The 18,200-nt window shown below is 49.3% G+C and overlaps 1 protein-coding gene across 1 annotated transcript; it reads left to right on the top strand.

Moving 5' to 3' along the window:
* Window positions 1-1,992: 1,992 nt before the first annotated feature.
* Window positions 1,993-18,200, top strand: LOC115382401 (calmodulin-regulated spectrin-associated protein 1-like). The gene is made up of 19 exons (XM_030084112.1): window positions 1,993-2,252; window positions 2,667-2,875; window positions 9,288-9,550; window positions 10,714-10,875; window positions 10,974-11,054; window positions 11,928-11,987; window positions 12,204-12,345; window positions 12,435-12,574; window positions 12,650-12,746; window positions 12,854-12,980; window positions 13,713-13,798; window positions 14,118-14,184; window positions 14,288-16,388; window positions 16,488-16,624; window positions 16,703-16,911; window positions 17,236-17,323; window positions 17,452-17,573; window positions 17,713-17,831; window positions 17,906-18,200. Exons 2-19 carry the CDS (start codon window positions 2,668-2,670, stop codon window positions 18,194-18,196), a joined length of 4,500 nt encoding a protein of 1,499 aa, XP_029939972.1. The 5' UTR covers window positions 1,993-2,252; window position 2,667; the 3' UTR covers window positions 18,197-18,200.

Raw genomic sequence — 18,200 nt, 5'->3', positions numbered from 1 at the left:
TTTATAACACAGATCTTTGTCCTTGTTTTGTAGAAGATTTCCAAAGGTGAAGGACTGTATTGTCATTGTAGTCTTTGTTGTTGAGGGACCTTTGTGGCCTTCCCACCAGGTCATCTGTGATCCAGGAGATAAATAAAGCATCTCAATAGATAATGTGGAGGACGTCCAGTTGGTTTCCTGTCCCAAACAAGTTGACTACATCAGCCCTCAATGGCTACCGACCAGTTGCTCTCGCGTCCCATCTGATGAAGGCTCCGGAGAGGCTGGTCTTGGCCCATCTGAGGCCGCAGGTGAAGCGCTGCTAGACCCCCTGCAGTTTGCTTACCAGTCCCATTTAGGGGCTGACGACTCCATTATCCACCTGCTGCAGTGAGCTCATATGCATCTGGCAGCACTGTGAGAACCACGTTCTTCGATTTCTCCAGTGGTTTGCAACGCCGTGCAGGATTTTCAGGTGAAACGGATTGTAAATGTGAAATGTAAACACCTGAGTTGATCCACTTCACTCAGATCGGATTAAATTTCGGTTGTACGAGGTGGTCTACCAGGACCAGTAATTCACTGGTGCCTCATGTTTTTCATATCATACTGTAGCATGAACTTTTTGTGCTTTCCATACATTTTTCCTGTTTTTCTGAGTTGTGAAAGTCAAACTATCCATATGGTTGTAAAGATTTAAATTGCACTGGTTGGACAATTATAAACTTCTATTTAATACTTTTACCTATTTGTGTGGGTTTTATTTTATTCTTTATTCACAAAAATTGACAAAAAAGTTGGGCTTGATGAGATAAGCTTAAAAAGTAAGTGTTGTGATGTCAGATTGGGCGTATTCAATGGAATGAAATTCTTTCTGTTCAGCTGTGTGATTGCTGCACTGACTTGATTGGTGTGTTGTATCACTCCAAACTCTAAATGGAGCATTGTCGCCCCCTTCTGGGTAAACTCCAGCTCTTCATCCATCCATGAAATGCCTCTTCCAGTGACATGACAAGTCTTTCTCCACTGAATAAGGACCTCATCCAGAGAGACTGTTCCATCCGTCTATCCATCCAAAACCACAAAAAGAAAAAAATTCAAAAATGTTACAAAAAATTTGTTTTATTATTGATGGAACATTTACATGGTATATCAATCTTTCTCTGAAGCCAAAAGAAATACTTTGATTCATGCTTTCAATATGTGTGCTCCTGTTTGTTTGAAGGGCCTGATTTCTCGTTTGTCTAAAAATAACATTGCATCAATTATAACGTCTGGGAACTGGCTTCCTGTTAATTGAAATAAATATTTTAACATTCTCTTATTTGTTTTTAAAGCATCTGTTGCCTAATCCTTTGTCATCTCCCCCGCAGAAAGTCAAAATACAAAGAAAATAACAGATGTAATATTCTGGCTTGCTATCTTTATGACAAATCTTAATGTGATATTACTGATCTCCAAGAATGAAGCAGGTAAGGACATGAAATGTTATTTTCAAGCAGTATCTTGTCATTTGGTATACACTTCAAACGTTGTAATCACATATATTTCATTGAATTTTTTTCCTCACAACTTTGGATTTCTTTCTCTTCGTATTTCATGTTTTTCATATATATATATATATATATATATATATATATATATATATATATATATATATATATATATATATATATATATATATATATATATATATATATATGTATTTGTGTTATATTTTGTTGTTTTTTTCTTGCCTTGACGGTTTTTCCCAGTGAACTTTATTTTTTTTCTTCCTATATTTGTAGTTTTTGTTCTTCCTCTGGTGTTTTGTTATTACATCATTATGATGGACGGTGTGTGTCACACAATAGATATCCCCATTAACAGCGCCCCCTGCAGGCCAGCGGCGGTACTGCGGCCGGGCTGACTGGATGCACCGACCGCCCGTCCCCATAGAGACAGAGAGCCAGGCTCCGATAACACCGCTACCGCCGCCTGCCCGGACGACCTTTCCCCCCCCCCTGTACATCATTAAATTCCTGGAAATCAAACTTCGGGATGGTTTCCAGCCAGATATTTGTTATTATTGGATTAACGCGCCGCAGCAGCCGCCGCCGCCGCCGCCAGCCCGCTGCAGCTTTATCCTGAGAGGCCGGAGATTTGTGTCGCTGTTCAGGGAGGAGTCTGCCTCCCGTTTCTCCGTTAGCTGAAGCCCGGCCAGCATGTCAGCGTTCTAACAACACACCCATCTGAAAACGCTGCGAGGGGGGACTCAGATGTGCTCTTGAGAGGTGAGTCTCTGTTTGTTCCTTTTGTTTTCACCTGTGTGCGGCTTAGCTAGCTTAACGGAGCAGCGCCGCTCGGTTCGTGTCGGATCTGAAACATTACAGCAGATTAATTATCAGATTCGGGCACGTTGCTGATTAAACCGACAGCATGTTTTCTGTCAGACGGGCGACTTTTATCCCCGTGAAGGCAAACACAGTGTCACCTAACATGCACACATGCACATCCATGAATGACAGCGGAGGCTCCAGAGGAGGTGAGGTGCCATCTTCATCCTCCTCCTCCTCGTCTCCCCGGCAGGTGCTGTCCGTCAGGGATCCGGGCCCTGCTTGTTGCTTGTTGCTCCAGAGCAGATGATGTAATGCCGCCAGGCCGCCTGCAATAAGGCAGTAACGTCTCTGTCTTTCCCCCCCTGTCAGGATGGATGTGGAGGCGAGTGCTGGCAGGGACAGCACCCGGAGGAGAGCAGCAGCAGCGGCAGCAGATGAGGATGATGATGGAGGAAGAGCTGGAGCTGGAGCTGGAGGTGGCCTGGAGGCTCAGGTTGTACCTCTGGAGTTGTACGACTCCGCAAGAGCCAAAATAGATGCAAATCTCCGCTGGTTGTTTGCCAAAGCCTATGGTATAGGTAAGGATTGTCTTTCCTTTAATAACCGAGGCTGCATGGTGTGGTCCTTATTGATCTGTTGGGCCAACACTGGCTGTAGTGCCTGTGCCTGTTTGTAAAATGTTATGCTCTGTAGCATGGATGCCAAAAGCACATTTTAGTCCAGGAACCACATAGAGTCCGAATTTATCTTAAGTGGGCTGCAGCCGTAAAAGAGAGCCATTATAACCACGACTAAATCAAACATTTACTGCCTAAAATGATGTCTCCTGGTGCAGTATACACTGAAATGTCCAAAAACCTCCTCCTGTGTATGTTGTATTCTGCACGTCTTTCCAAACTCACGCTGACAGCATGACTTTGAAGCCAATGCTGGTTTATAATCTTTCACCGATGGTGCAGCTCGGGCCTCAGGATCGTGTTTTAATTGCTTGGTGGTTTGATGGGCCAGATTACAGTCTCCTGTGGGCTGGTTTTGGCCCACGGGCTCTATGTTTGACACCCCTGGTCTGTACGGGTGTTTCTTCAATATACTCTCTGCAGTGTAGCTGACTGAGTTCTGATCATTGAGTTTAATTGTGGGAAACTTTATTGAACAGTCACGTCTCATATATTTTGATGACATGTTAAATCTGAGGCCCGGATTTGTCAACATTTTTGAAACTTTGAGCCATTTCAAGGATGCTTTGTCATGTGAATTTAAATCACAAGTTTCTTGCAAACCCATGTCCTCCTGGCTCCCCCTGCTTAAGGCACAACACATCAGTTTGATGCCATTCATAATAATAATAATTATGCAATAAATGATCAACATGTCTGTGAATACATTAAAACATTAGTTTTTCAATAGTATTTTGCATTTATAAGATAGTTAACAGTGGAAAGAGAACCATGAAACAAAGACCCATGAGCAGAACTGCCCGTATGCTGTGTTTCTACATTACAAATAGAAGGTTTTATTAACTGATCATTTTATTTTTTATTCATTTAGTCTGTCTTACACCGACTCCACAAAGTGAATAGTTTGGGGAAACCATAAAGAGCTCTGGATCTTCTCGCTATGAGACGAGGATCCTTCGTCACAGCAGTCAAACATTAATCAGTAGCTGCAACTGTAGCAGAGGACTGCTTTTGGAAACTACTCCTGTTTACAGACATAAGACTTTATTTAATAATAGAATAGAACAGGCTTTATTATCACTACTCAGTGTACAGTGACGTTAGAGAGCAAATGGACGAGATGCAACAACCAGAAGCAGAGCAATACGGCAGCAGACTCAGTCGTTTCACAGCAGGTGGTCTGCATTGTTTGTGTTGTGCAGAATATGTGTGAATCAATATAACAGGAAAATACATGCAATCTATACAGAAAATCAAAAGTCACACTCGATGTAATTTGCAGTGATGGATTGTGCTTCTTTCACAGAACAGGGGCGGCAGTTTATCTCTGCCACCAAACAGCAGGAAACTGCTTTAAGCATCAAGTGGAAAAAAGCCCTGAATCACAGCAGGAGTGGAAGTCAGATGTTTACACGTTTAAAAATCACTTTGGGAATACGGTTCTGACATATAATTGAAAGAGGAACATGTCCGTGTGGGAGTGTTTCCTGCTTGTGAGTGGAGATTCGTGCCGACATCCTGTGATCAGGTCACTACTCCTGCCAGCTCTGATGAGGGCCGCACATTAAAAATGACGGCTCCGCTTGGCCGGGGCGCGTGTAAATGTCTGGAAACGACTCCCTGAATGTGGGTTTTTGTGTCAGGGGCTGGCTGCTCTCCGAGGAGTGTGAGTGAGCAGGAGATCAGCTGTGCTGCTCATGCAAGTCTCCAAGTTGTGCGTCTGACAAGGAGGCATTAGCGGGAAGTGCAGAGGCGGCCTTTCAGCAGAGGAGAAACTCCTTATTTGTTGTAATGAGCGAGACGCGCAGTGTATCTGTGTTTATCTCGCCGCAGTGGATGACTCAGTATAATGAAGCTTCTAATCCCGCTAAGCCAAAAACCAAGAGGCTTAATTGTTTAGAATGAATTTAAAAGACATCCGAACTGAAGGAGCTTTGAAGCTTTTAACGTGGACGGAAAACATGGCGGTTAAACAGAATGATTCTCAACACATCCATACCATCTCGGTCTGACTGATTCTGCTGGTCCCACTGTGCTCTAAAAGAACGCCTTCTGTATTTCCAGAGTTCAGGTTGCAGCGTCACTGATGAAGCACGAGGAGTTATATCATCGGCGCTCAGGAAACAGCAAATTCTGTCGACTGTACTCAGAATTCAGTGAACAGGAGACGCTGGGGTCATGTGCACCAAGAATAGCATCAGAATCAGTCAGTTGATCAATCCCACAATGCTTTGCTCTGTGATGTAGGCTGTTTGTGACGAGCGCGCATGATTCCACGTCCAGCTGCACCGAGAAGCTCGTCGGCTGAACTGTTATCGAGCCTGTTCTGTTTCTTTTGAAGCTGAAGCACCGAAGAAACATTCCTGCTGTTGGTAACATGATGAGGAAGAGACAAACAGAAGGCGTATCATTCCCCGTGGCGTAGCGCGGCGGTGTCGCCTCCTTGCTTCGGAGCAGGATGTACAGATGTTTGCGAAGACCTTGAACAACCGGAAGCTGCAGCATCCCGACGCCGTTGCACATTTATCCATTTGTAGTTTCAATCAGAAGTGTTTGCACGACACAGCTGTAATCAGATCAGCGTTTAATTGGATTATTCATTGGCCATGTAACCACAGCTGATAGTTCTGCCAACACGTAGCGAGCGCAGGTAATAATAGTACAAGCAAAGGAACTTTGCACGTCAGGTCCTGCCGACTTATTCAGTTGTCCTGCTGTTGTTCTGAGAATGTGCCGATTTTAACAACATTCTGAACTGTGATTTATATCAACTAAAACAACAATGTCCTTTATTTGATGTCAGCAGACAGAACGAGATGTTTTCAGTTCTGCAGCAGCTTTATTCTCCACCTGTTTAGTCCTTCTGTTTCTGTGATTTACCTGCTCATTGATACTGCTGAGGCCAGAGCAGCCAAAACAGTCTCAGTGGATTAGGGCTCAGTCCAGCAAACACGCCGTGTGTGTGTGTGTGTGTGTGTGTGTGTGTGTGTGTGTGTGTGTGTGTGACACCCTGCACAGCGAGTCACATGTTCAAGTGTTTAATGGCGTCGGACAAGAAGACCTGGGTCTTTGTCCAACACGGCCTGTTTATCTGGTCAGGACAGATTTATTCCTGGATTTTAAAGAAACATCGAAGCGTTTGATGAATCCAGAAACAAAACAAAACAAAAAAAACATCGGTCCATCGTTTTTTTCAGATCCCGCAAAGAAAAATAATGCATACGTTGACAGAACAGTGCTGTATGGCTGGTGTGAAATGGTCCTAAACAGTTACTAATTCATCGGTTTGGCTGTAAGATGTAAATAATGCATCAGTGTCTGAGTCGTTGGATTGGAGTGCAGAGCCTCCCTCGGCCTCCTCCTGCTGCCACGGACGACAAAACCTTCCAGTGAGCGGAGGATGGGACACAAACCCAGCCCCCCACCTCCGGCCACGCTGGCATTTTCCCCATCGCCGTCTCCACGGCAACCGGGCGAGACGAAGAGGGGCATTGTGGGGCGGCCGGCGCTGAGTAAGCGGAAGACTCGGCGTCAGGACAGCGAAACCCACCCAGTCGGAGCGGCGTTAGTGTGGAGTGTGTGTTTTCTCGGCGTGCATGTGGCAGCGCCGCCTCAGCAGAGAGCATGATGGAGGCCGAGCTGGAGCGCCCCGCAGCGGGCTGCGGTTCGAATCCCAGTCCGCACGGTGTCTTCTGCTTCGGTGCTTGTTTTATTCACAGAGTTTACAAAGTGTTTGGACTTTCAGCCTGCCTTGGAACATTTTTTGAATAAAGCATCACTTTTATACTGGTATTTAAAAAGTGTTTTTAATAGAAAGTATCGGTTTAGTTTAGTTTTTCTACTGCATGTATCCCTCTAAACTGATCTAAATGAATTAATCTAAGGCGTTATTCATCACATAAATTCAAGGATTGAGACAAAGTATCAGTGGGCAAATCAGGGATGTCAAACATAAGGCCTGTGGCCCAAAACCGGCCTGTCAAAACAACAAGCAAATGGTCAGAATTTTAAAGAAAACATTGATGTTTGAAGCTGAGATTTCAGCGATGCTCCCATGAAAGCTCACTCATTAGCTTTATGTTGAAATTGTCGTGTTTTTTTTTTGGTTTTAATTGTAAAATAGACATTTTCATTATGTGTGCACGACAAAGAAAAGCTTTTAAGTTTAAATTTAAAGAGTATTCCGCCACTATGTTACTGGCTCAGCCTGCTCAAGATGAAACGGGGCTCTGCGTCCACATCTGGATGATTATGAGCAGCGAACGTTGAGTGATGAAGCAGTTCAGCACAGTTTAATGGATGTTTACTGCCGTCTCGCCGCCTCGCCGAGGGTTTCTCCATCGTCAGAGGAATCACTCCGCGAGAAGATCGATTCTGTTCTGCATCAACTCTGCCGACGGAACCGCAGGAAAATGGCTTCGCATAAATACTGGAAACAATTTGCTCCGTCCAATAAAACCTCTTCTGTGTAGCTTGTTTAAAGTGCCCCTTAATTCCCACAATCCCCTGCTGTTGATCAGTTTTATACTGTTCTCGTCAGTCCATCATACAGACAGAATTTGAAATATAATATTCAACCAGAGTTACAGAAGGACCCGTGAATCTCAGGTGGATTGTGGGCTCTGCTCACCACGGCTGAGCCTCAGCGGCGTTCCCGCTGCTCCTGGTCTAAATCCGCCACCTGGAGCTAAATTTCGTGAGTGCCGCGGCCTTAACTCGGATTAACCTGTCCGAGGCCTGTAAAAATAGCAGCGCCACGCTCGTGTCGGCGATCACGGAAGCGTCAGGCGGACGGGGACGACGCCACCGGCTTAGCATCCCCGCCGCTAAGTCCTGTGAGCTCATTGGCTTAAGTCGCCCGGCGCACCTCGCCGCCCCGTGCGTCGCCGCGCGCCTCGCCGCCGGCTTCGCCTCGCTGCTGCTTTCTCCTGAGACTGTCTAATACCTTGACAGTCTGTGTCCTGAGAGTTTCTCTTACGTAACGTGCGAGGCGTCGGCGTCAGAGCAGAAAATAGTTTGAGCGTTGATTTGTGACTGGATTGATCTGGAGAGTAGAAAGCAGACGACATCCTGGTGTTTGATCTGCAGTCTGGCTCTGTGCTTAAATGTTTTACTGTGAACTTGGGCGACTCTGTGGGTTTCCAGTCCGTCTCGGGGTGTTTGGAGGTCTGGTGCTGCTTCAGCTTGAAGCTCAAACTTTAATTCACTGCTTTTTCACCTCAAATGAAGCATTCGGCTCTAATTCTGTCTCTTACTCCAATGAAGCCAAATTCTCTGCAACTCTTTTGGAGCATTCTTTTTGACCGATTCATCTTTCTCTTTATACTCCTTTCACACTGGACTCTGATGACTGATGACTCTATGATAGTCAGATTGCCTTATGAGACTGTCCTAAAGGATTTTTCTCCAAAAATGAAACATGTTTAATTTCATGCTGCAGACTTCTCACAGTAAATTCCAAAGTGTTAATTAACTCTGAGAGCGTTGAAGACTGGATTCTTATATTGCAGTGTTAAATGAACATTTGAAGGTGTCTTTTTTTCCCCACTGTGTGAATTAACACTGTATAGATTTCATCATCAACAAAGAGTAGTGTTAATAGTACTAACTACACAGTGTCAACACTGGCCAGTGTTGATTGTTAACGCTACAATATATATAGGAGATTATGTAGGAGGCCAGTATTTAACACACTCAGAGTTAATTTGTGAGTGAATTTACAGTGTATTGTTGCTGTTTATAGGTGAACAGTCCGAGATCAATCTGCAATATGCGGCAAGAGACAGAAATATGTGAGATCACTGCGAAGTGAGTAGGAGATGGGTCGCAGTCGTAGAAAATGGAAAAATGCCAATGATTGTGCGGCATTATGGACTGTAAAATACGTGTGCAGCAACAGTGTCGGTTCTTGGAAAGTGTGAAATGAAAACTTCTTCCAGGTTATTAATATCCAGGAACATTCCTCCTCAAAATCACAGGTAGAAGTGACGAGTATCACCATTCAGCTGGTCTTTTATGCTGTTTGAAGCAGGCACACGTGGTCATGCAGGAATTTCATCTGAAAACAGCATTGTTTATGAGACCCATTCGATGTAAAGGAGATCAGATCTAATTACAGTTGCAAAGTCAGACCGCCAGCACTGTGAGATGCTCCAGCGGCGTCCACCAGTGGTGCCACACCAGGGCTCAGACACACCTCTCCTTTCTTTTTTTGATGAGAAATTGCTTCTCGGTTGACCTCATCCCATCAGGTACTGCAGTCCCAAACACAAAACCTCTCTCAGTGTTTTCTTGTGACTGTTCGTCTCTGCAGATCACATCCCTCCAGACCTGCGAGACCCGTTCTACACGGACCAGTATGAGCAGGAGCACATCAAGCCGCCCGTCCTGCGCCTGCTGCTGTCCGCGGAGCTGTACTGCCGGGTGTGCGGCCTCATCCTGCACGGCGAGCAGGCCGCCTCGCTGCAGAGCCACCAGGCCGTCATCCAGGCCCTGTCCAGGAGAGGCGTCTACGTCCTGGAGACCGACAGCACGCCCGTGTCCCACCTGGACCTCTGCTCCGCTCCCATCAAAATGGTCGGTCGACGCGTCACGCGTTCATTCAGTCAGTGTTTGGACAAAGTCATTTCAATTATTGTGTTTCCTATGTGTGATTTTTTTTTTTTTTTAAGAAAATATGAAAAGCCGATAGAAACTTTGCATTTTCTAAGAGTTTATGTTGGTGGATTAAACATCTGCAGAGCTCTCTCAAAGTCAATTTACAGCTTGTTCCACCGCCTGAAGGAGTCAGAAAAGCATATTTCACGTTTTCAATTATCCCTCTGATCAGTCGGGAGATACTGATGTTTTTGTGAATTATGGTTCCCTCTCTGCTGTGGTATCACCCAGTGAACCGTCGGCCCACACTCGCCATCTGGTTCTCGGCTATTATGACTTTGCTTTCTGCAGCCAAATGTGAGCCGGGAGTCTTGGAATAAATAAATAATGCACCAGCGGGTTTGACTGTTTTGCAGGTTTTAAAGTCTGCGACTAAATCATTCATGAGGCGCATAGAGCCAACTGCTCAGGCTTTCTTTTTTATTTTTTTTTTAATATGCATTTAGCAGGAAGCCACTTTGCAGAAGTATTAGTCCCAGCTGACAGGTGTGGGAGCAGCAACGCCGTGCAAGCTGGCGCTGAAGACGCTGCGTTCATCAGAAATTACAGAGAAGAGGCTTTACTGCTGGTTTAGATTCATATTAATCTCCAGCAGAGTTTGCTAATGAGACATTTTCCACATGAATTCTACAGATCCAACCCTCATCTATCAGAGTGTATCAAAAGGATCTTTAGGATTCTTTTCTCAAAGAGAATACCCCTTCAGTCCAGTCTGGCTCTTTTATCTGGCTCTGGCTTGAACAGAAAGTTCTTATGAAAGGAAATATATTCACCATTTCATACTTTCTATTGGGTTTTAGTTCATTTTTCTTTAGGCTTGTCTTTGTTGTGCAGAGAGGCTTTTATATGGAAACAGAGAAAAACTACATATGTTATGTATAGAAAACTACATCTTCATTTTGAACAATGTTAGTTTACCTGCATTTTATTATTATGAACTGAAGTAAAGGAAAAACATGTGACTTTTTAATACTTAAAAATTGGTTGATTATCTGTGATTTGGCAAAGGGAATGCTTCCAGATCCATAGTTTGTTTCACAAGGTTGCATCCATAGTTAACAGAGAACCTTTCTCTCGTTCAGAGCGCCCACATCCACCTGATCGACGCCCTGATGACGGCCTACATGGTGGAGATGATCAGCATCGAGAAGGTGGTGTCCAGCGTGAAGAGATTCTCCAACTTCAGTGCCTCCAAGGAGCTTCCCTTCGACCTGGAAGACGCCATGCTCTTCTGGATTAACAAGGTGTGTGTTTCTGTGTGTGTGTGTGTGTGTGTGTGTTCCTGCTGATTAGTGCTGTGTTCCTGGATCTGTGCCGACCTGCAGCTTCTTTGTGACGACAGGTGAACATGAAAATGAGGGAGATCACAGAGAAAGAGTGTAAAATGAAGCAGCATCTGCTGGATTCCCCGAGCCATCAGAAGGTGAAACGGTGTTTTCCTTCCGTCTCTCTCTGTCTGTCTTGTTTCCCTGAAGCCATTATAACACGATAAATAGTAAGACTGGAGTTTTCTAATGTGGATCTTTGTGAATTCAGATGTTTCACACATCAAACAGCCAAATTTGTGTTTTTCTGGAAGTGAGCGTTCATTCTCAGAGTGAGCCGCTGAACATCAGGCTGCTTCCTGTTTCTCCCGCCTTGTTCCTAAAACTAAACATGGTGGACCCCGTCCATCTGCAGCTCCTCCAGTCGTGTCTCCTCCTCTGACAGGAGGCCATCTGAGTCCTTCCCGCTGTATCTGGCCCCTGACTTGTTTGCTGCTCTTCCTCTTTGTGTCTTTCCCCCTCCGTCTCAGTCTCCGTCCAAATGGTACTGGAAGCTTGTCCCTGTAAGTCCTCTCTCCTCCATGAGTCCATGTTTGTCAGTGTCGGCTGAGGGTTTAAGGAAGCATCACAGGCTTCAGAATACACCACGACAGGATGCATATGGGTGTCAAACATGAGGCCCGTGGGGCGAAACTGGTCCGCAGGAGGCTGTGATCCGGCCCGCTAAAACACCGAGCAAATTAGAAATGTTTTAACGAAAGAAGCTCCGGGACTGAAATGAGTTTGACGCCTCTGTGTTCGTGCACTGAGGCAGACATGAATGCAGAATGAAGATGACACAGCGCCCCTTAGTGGCAGCAGGGAGGAACAACAAGTGGATCAGACTCGTCCCTTCACAGTTCTCCTGTTTGTGTTTCACCTTTCCTTCTGGCTCTGCATCTTCCGTTGATTCTCAGACCCGCCGCTCGTCCCGACCTCGTCCCCCCACCCTCATTAACCCCCCTCCACTCATGTCTGTCTCCCCCCTCCAGCCTGACATCCTGCATGCTCTGGCTCATTGCTTGTTGGAGCCTGTGGAGTTCTCTCGTGTGGTAACGTACCATCACTCTGCTCCGTTTTTTGTTTTTTTTCTTTTCAAATCCACTTCATTCTTAAATTCACAAAAATCCCTGTCAGCCCCGGAAACAAATCAGCGCGTGTGTGTGTGTGTGTATGTGTGTGTTAAGGAGAGGCAGATGACAGTTGTGTGATTGACGGAGTCCGTGACTCAGCCTTACATAAGTGGAACGCTCTCTCTCGCTGCGTAGGTGCGCTACCGCAGAGATCACCTGTCGGGTCGCACGCTCCAGCACTTCCCGCTGCTGGACGACCTGCTGAAGGACGTGTCCGACGGCGCCGCCCTGCTGGCGCTCGTCCACTTCTACTGCCCGGAGCTCATCAGGCTGGAAGGTGCGGCGACACCGGGCTTTAGAACCACAGTCCTCCACTAAATGATGGTTCTTTCGTGACATTGACCTTCTCCGCCCTCCCTGCTGCAGATATCTGTCTGAAGGAGATTCCCTCCATAGCAGACAGTCTGTACAACATTCAGCTGCTGAAGGAGTTTTCAAACGAGTACCTGAACAGATGTTTCTACCTGAAGCCTGAAGACCTGCTGTATTCTCCACCGGTGCTGAAAGTGAGAGCAAATCATGGGAGACCATCTCAGGTTTATCGCCGTTCTTTTGTCTTGACCGTTTCTCGTGTTTTGCAGAGCAATGTGATGGTCTTCATCGCTGAGCTGTTCTGGTGGTTTGAGAGTGTGAAGCCGGACTTTGTTCAACCAAGAGACCTTCAGGACGTGAAGGATGGTATGAAGTGATCTAGATTTGAAGCTAAAGAATCGTTTCTCTCAGTGACACCAAGCAGAAACAGTAAAGCTCGCTGTAACTCCCTCCTTCATGCGCCGCCGTCACAGTGAGACTGCTGCTGCAGCCCAAGACGTCTCGATCCTTTGCGCCCGTCTCAAACGTCACCAAGCGAAGCTTCCTGACGACGTCGAGCTCTGCTGACGTGTTGACGACGCCGAAGAGCCCCGAGCCCAGGTACCGGGAAGACACACTCCAGTGAGACATGCCGTAGTTACAACCGTCTGTTTTCCTTCAAAGACCTCAGGAAAATGCTCTTTTCAGCCAGGATTTCTCCGTTTTTGAGGTTTTATGCTTGAAATATGAGCCTTTTAGAGAACTGTACTTATATGATAGTGACTCAGGAGAACTTCAGATTACATCCAGAGCCTGTTGAGGTGTTTCAGCGTTCTGATTAATATTCATGCTAGTCTAAAGGTTTTCCAGGTGACTGCAGAGTCGGCTCAGGATCTCCAGCAGCAAAGAGAACTCCATAGTCCCCTGAACATCTTCAGTCCAATTAAATCCTCTTTTGTCAATCTGAGGGCCGTCAGGGTTCATGAGGTAAAAGCAACTCAGAAAGATAAGAAGGCCCGAGACCATTAAGACATTTAAAAACCATTAAAAGAACCTTAAAATCGATTGTGAAGCACACGAGGAGCCAATGCAGCGACTGCAAAACCGCTGTAATAAGAGCCGTCTTCTGGTCTTCGTCAGGTTGTGCTGCTGAATTTTCCAAAAGTTGTAGAAATGAAATACTTGTTTTGGGAGAACCAGAGTCAAAAGCCTCGTTTATACTATCGTTTCAAGTGTAGATGCAATGGTCATGGTTTTGAATGCACCGTAAAAATGATTTATTTTTATTGTAATAGTCTGATAGTTTCCATCTGATTAGGAAGAATAATCCAAACCATCTTGTTTGTCTTCCAGTGCTAAATCAGTTTCATCAGTCCCATCTCACTCTTTGCTGCCCCTGAGACAAAGACAGCAGCCGGCGGCTGACGACGGCAGTTCAGGTACAAAGAAAAGGGACGTTTTTCGCAGTGCGAATAGAGACAAAAAGCTTCATGAAATATGTTGTGTTTTTTTTTTTGGCAAAGAATTTAACAGACAAGTAATAATTTTCCATTTATCCTGATGTGAATATACACATTTTGCTCTTATCGTGGCATTTAACGCGCCTCTTCCAGTCGTCAGACTGCAGCAGGAGCGTCTCGCGTTGTGACCTTTTAAAATCACAGACTTAATGGGCTCTTCTCTAAAGGTTAGGTTGTTCAGATCAGCCGACAGTGACGTTACACATTTCCTGATGTGAATCATATGTTCTCTGCTCAGAGGGCAGGAACCGGGCCAACGAGCCGTACCGAGGTTCCCTCCTGGCCTGGCCGGAGAGGAGGCCCAGGTGAGCCGATCGGTCACAGCTGCACGCTTCCTGTAACGATATCAGTTCCCGATGAAGACCTCAGTGATCGATCGACCTCCTGTTCTGTCGCCCCCCCCTCCAGGCCCGTCTCCCAGCCCGTGCCCTACGCCCTGCATTTCGCTCTGGAGGACGACGCAGACAGCGTCAGCCTCGCTCGCTCCATCAGCAAAGACAGCCTGGCTTCCAACATCCTGAGCATCACGCCGAAGCACGCGCACCGGCTCAGCGGTCAGAGCCTGCTCAGCCACATCCGCATCGAGGACGAGGAGGAGGAGGTCGAGGAGGAGGAGCTGGTCGCCGTCGTGCACCCGTCGGTCTTCTCCCGGCGGCGAGCGGGAAGCGACATGGAGCAGGACGAGCTGGAGACGCCGAACGCGCCGCCCACCCCCAGGGTCCCTTCCTGTCTCGACACGGCGCCCTTCGCCCTGGACTGCCAGCCTGACGGCTACTACCTGGAGCCGTTGATGCCCGCCGTCTCGAAGCCGGCGAAGGAGAAGAGCATCAGCCTGAACAAGCAGGAGGAGAGTGGAGAAGGCCGCTGTCGAGCCAGGAGAGGAGCCGCCGGCGTCCCGCAGAGGAAATCCCCCGTGGTGGAAGCGGCGTCGGCTGCTCTGAGGCCGAGCGCGGACGGATCGACGGGCGCGACGCCGGCTCAAGGCTTCTTCCTCCATTTGTCCGAAGAGCCGGATTTCGACAGTCCGTTCTCGTCCGTGCTGGAGCCGGGGCCCGACTCCGACTCCGACATCGCAGACCTGGAGGACGAGGACTTTCCCGAGTACGCACAGGCGGAGGGAGAGTCGGACAAGCTGAGAGACGACCTGAAGGTGAGCGAGCGGGGGGACAAGGAGGACGGCAGCGGCCGCTCCAGCCCGTGCCCCAGCACCGTGTCGTGGGCGAGCAGCTGCAGCGCCTCGGGCAGCAACAGCATCAAGATGACCAGCTTCGCCGAGAGGAAGCTCCTCAAACTGGGCCTGCGCGAAGGATACTCCAGCACCAGCAGCTCCCAGAAGACCACTCCGGACGGCCCGGAGGCCGCGCCCTGCCCGCCCTGGCAGCTGAAGAGCGACCCGACCCCGGGCTGGCTGGGGAAGGAGCCCGGCGCCGCGCTGGGGAAGAGTCTGGCGGTCAGTCCGTCCGCCGTGCCTTCGGAGCTGCTGCAGCTCCACATGCGGCTGGAGGAGCAGCGGCGCGCCATCGAGTACCAGAAGAAGAAGATGGAGACACTGTCGGCCCGGCAGAGGCTGAAGCTGGGGAAAGCTGCGTTCCTCAACATCGTCAAGAAGGGCGGAGGGAGGAGCGACACGCTTCCGTTACCGCTGAGACACTCCCACGAGTCCAAAGAGCTCACAGCCGCCGACCGCAGCAAAGCGAGGAGCCCGTCCAGCAGGGACGACTCCTGCCTGGACGCCCTGAAGCTGCAGGCCCGAGCAGAGGAGGGACAGATCGGCAGGGACAACAAGCTGAGCCACCTGTCCCCGGACGGCGCGGCCGAGCCCGACCTGAACGAGTGCTCGCGCTCCATCGACCTGCTGAACGAGGCCATCGGCGCCATCCAGCAGCAGATGCTGCAGCTGTCGTTCCAGCAGGACCTCCTGATGAAGCACAACGCCGCCTCGCCCTCCGACCCCGCTCAGTCCGCCCCAAGCACAACCCCGAGCACAACGGACTCCTCGTCCTCTACCTCAGACTCCAGGCCTTACGCCGTGCACTTCGTGGACATCGGCGGCGGCGGCGGTGGTTCCGTCCCGGCCCGCCGGCCCCCCAGGCTCACCTCCAGCCAGCGCAGCAGGACGTCGGAACGGAAGCAGAGCAAGTCGAAAACGGAGCGCACGCCTTCTCCGAAGGGAGACCGGGAGGCGGGAAGCGCCGCCGAGAGCGCCAAGACGGAGAGGAGCATTCTGAGGAAGTCCACCTTCAAAGTTCACGACGCCGAGCGCGTCGCGGACAAGCCGCAGCCTCAGCTTCCCCCCGCTTCGCCGCCGCAGAACGACGGGCGAGAGGAAAACACGGCTACGAACTCAGGGAGTGACGCCGTCACCGGTGACGAGGGTCCCAGGGTCAAAGGTCAGCTGATAGAGGTGGACCTTTCAGAGGTGAAGGATGCACCGGAGGACGGCGGCGCCGACGGTACCGAGAGCACAGCAGAGGGCGAGCAGAAGAACGTGCTGGGCTTCTTCTTCAAGGTAACAACAAGAAGTTTCTTTTGTTTTTTTATTGAGTTTGTGATTCAGAAGAGTTTTTTTTTTTTATTTATTACAAGCATCTTTTTTTTCATGTTTCAGGACGATGAGAAAGCAGAGGATGAGATGGCGAAGCGTCGCGCCGCTTTTCTCCTCAAACAGCAGCGCAAAGCTGAAGAGGCGAGGCTGCGGAAGCTACAGCAGGAAGCCGAGAGCGAGCTGAAGCGTGACGAGGCCCGGTACGCTCTGAACGCACCGCCGCTGCTGCCGCCGCCGCCACGGAGCTCCCTTCTCACTCCTCTCACCATTTCCTCAAGGCGCAAGGCAGAAGAGGACCGCATTCGGAAGGAGGAGGAGAAGGCGCGCCGGGAGCTGATCAAGCAGGAGTATCTGCGGCGGAAGCAGCAGGCCCTGATGGAGGAGCAGGGCTTGGTCAAGCCCCGCCCACGCCCCAAATCCCGGAGGAACAGACCCAAGTCGCTGCACCGCGAGGAGTCCGGCAGCCTCTCCAAAGGATCCGCCACCCGTAAGACCACGGCTTGTTTCTCGTCGGGCTTGTTTCCGTGTTGTCGTCGGTGTGTGTCGTGCGTTGTCGTGCACCCCCTCTGAGTCTGTGTGTCGCGCAGGTGGTTCTCTGAAGGTTTCCAGGCTGATCAGAGCGCAGGGCTCGGCAGCAGCAGGCTGCAGGGGAGGTGAACCTTCTAACCTGCTCTGCATGCCGTTCAGTCAGCCGGCTCCCTCCAGCTCTACAGGGAGACCAATCAGTGCCGTTAGATCAGAATCAATGAGCAAAAGTCGAGGGAAACATCGGAAAACCAGCTGCTGATGAATCCCTGTCGTTTCCCTCCAGCGGATCTGAGCTGCAGCCATCGAGGGTCGACGCTGTCTCTGGCCACGGAGGTGGACAGCGTCCTGTCCGGGGAGGCGGAGTCACACAGGTGAGAACTCCTCAGACACACACACTCACACATGCGCATTTTCTCCTTGAAGCCAGGTGACCTCTGGGGGTGTGTGTGTGTGTGTGTGTGTGTGTGTGTGTGTGTGTGTGTGTGTGTGTGTGTGGCAGGGCGGAGTCAGTCTGCTCCGTGGAGTCGTTCCCCCTGCTGAGCAGGGCGTCCAGCAGGAACATGGAGCGGGACTGGGAGAACGGCTCCATCGCTTCGTCCATCACGTCCATCGAGTACAACGGTGGGAAGGAAAACTCTACATGTTCACAGGAAATGCAGCAAATATGACCCTTTATGAGCAGATAGTGGAGATTCCAGGAAGTTATCTCGCCTCCATGATAAACTTTTCTGACTTTTCTGTCTCGCTCTGCTTGTTAAAGGTCCGAAACTCTTCAAGGAGCCGAGCTCCAAGTCCAACAAGCCAATCATCGTCAACGCCATCGCTCACTGCTGCCTGGCTGGGAAGGTGAACGAGGTCCAGAAGAACGTCATCCTGGAGGTCAGATCTGTGTGTTTGTGTGCTTCCGGTCTGTTGCGTACAGACAGTGACGTGTTTTTGCCGGTGACCAACAGGAGCTGGAGAAGTGCGAGTCCAATCACCTGATCATCCTCTTCCGGGACGGCGGCTGCCAGTTCCGCGCCGTCTACTCCTACTCGCCGGACACCGAGGAGATCGTGAAGTTCACGGGCACGGGGCCGCGCGCCATCGGCCGCAAGATGATCGACAAGCTGTACAAGTACAGCTCCGACCGCAAGCAGTTCACCGTCATCCCCGCCAAGTCGGTGTCGGTCAGCGTGGACGCCCTGACCATCCACAACCACCTCTGGCAGGTCAAGCGGCCCGGCAGCGCCCGGCGGAAGTGAAGCG

Source organism: Salarias fasciatus (genome assembly GCF_902148845.1).
Source record: "Salarias fasciatus chromosome 7 unlocalized genomic scaffold, fSalaFa1.1 super_scaffold_4, whole genome shotgun sequence".
In the NCBI taxonomy this organism is placed as follows: domain Eukaryota; kingdom Metazoa; phylum Chordata; class Actinopteri; order Blenniiformes; family Blenniidae; genus Salarias; species Salarias fasciatus.
The sequence above is the reverse complement of the archived record's forward strand: the minus strand, read 5'-3'. Positions and strand labels throughout refer to the sequence as shown.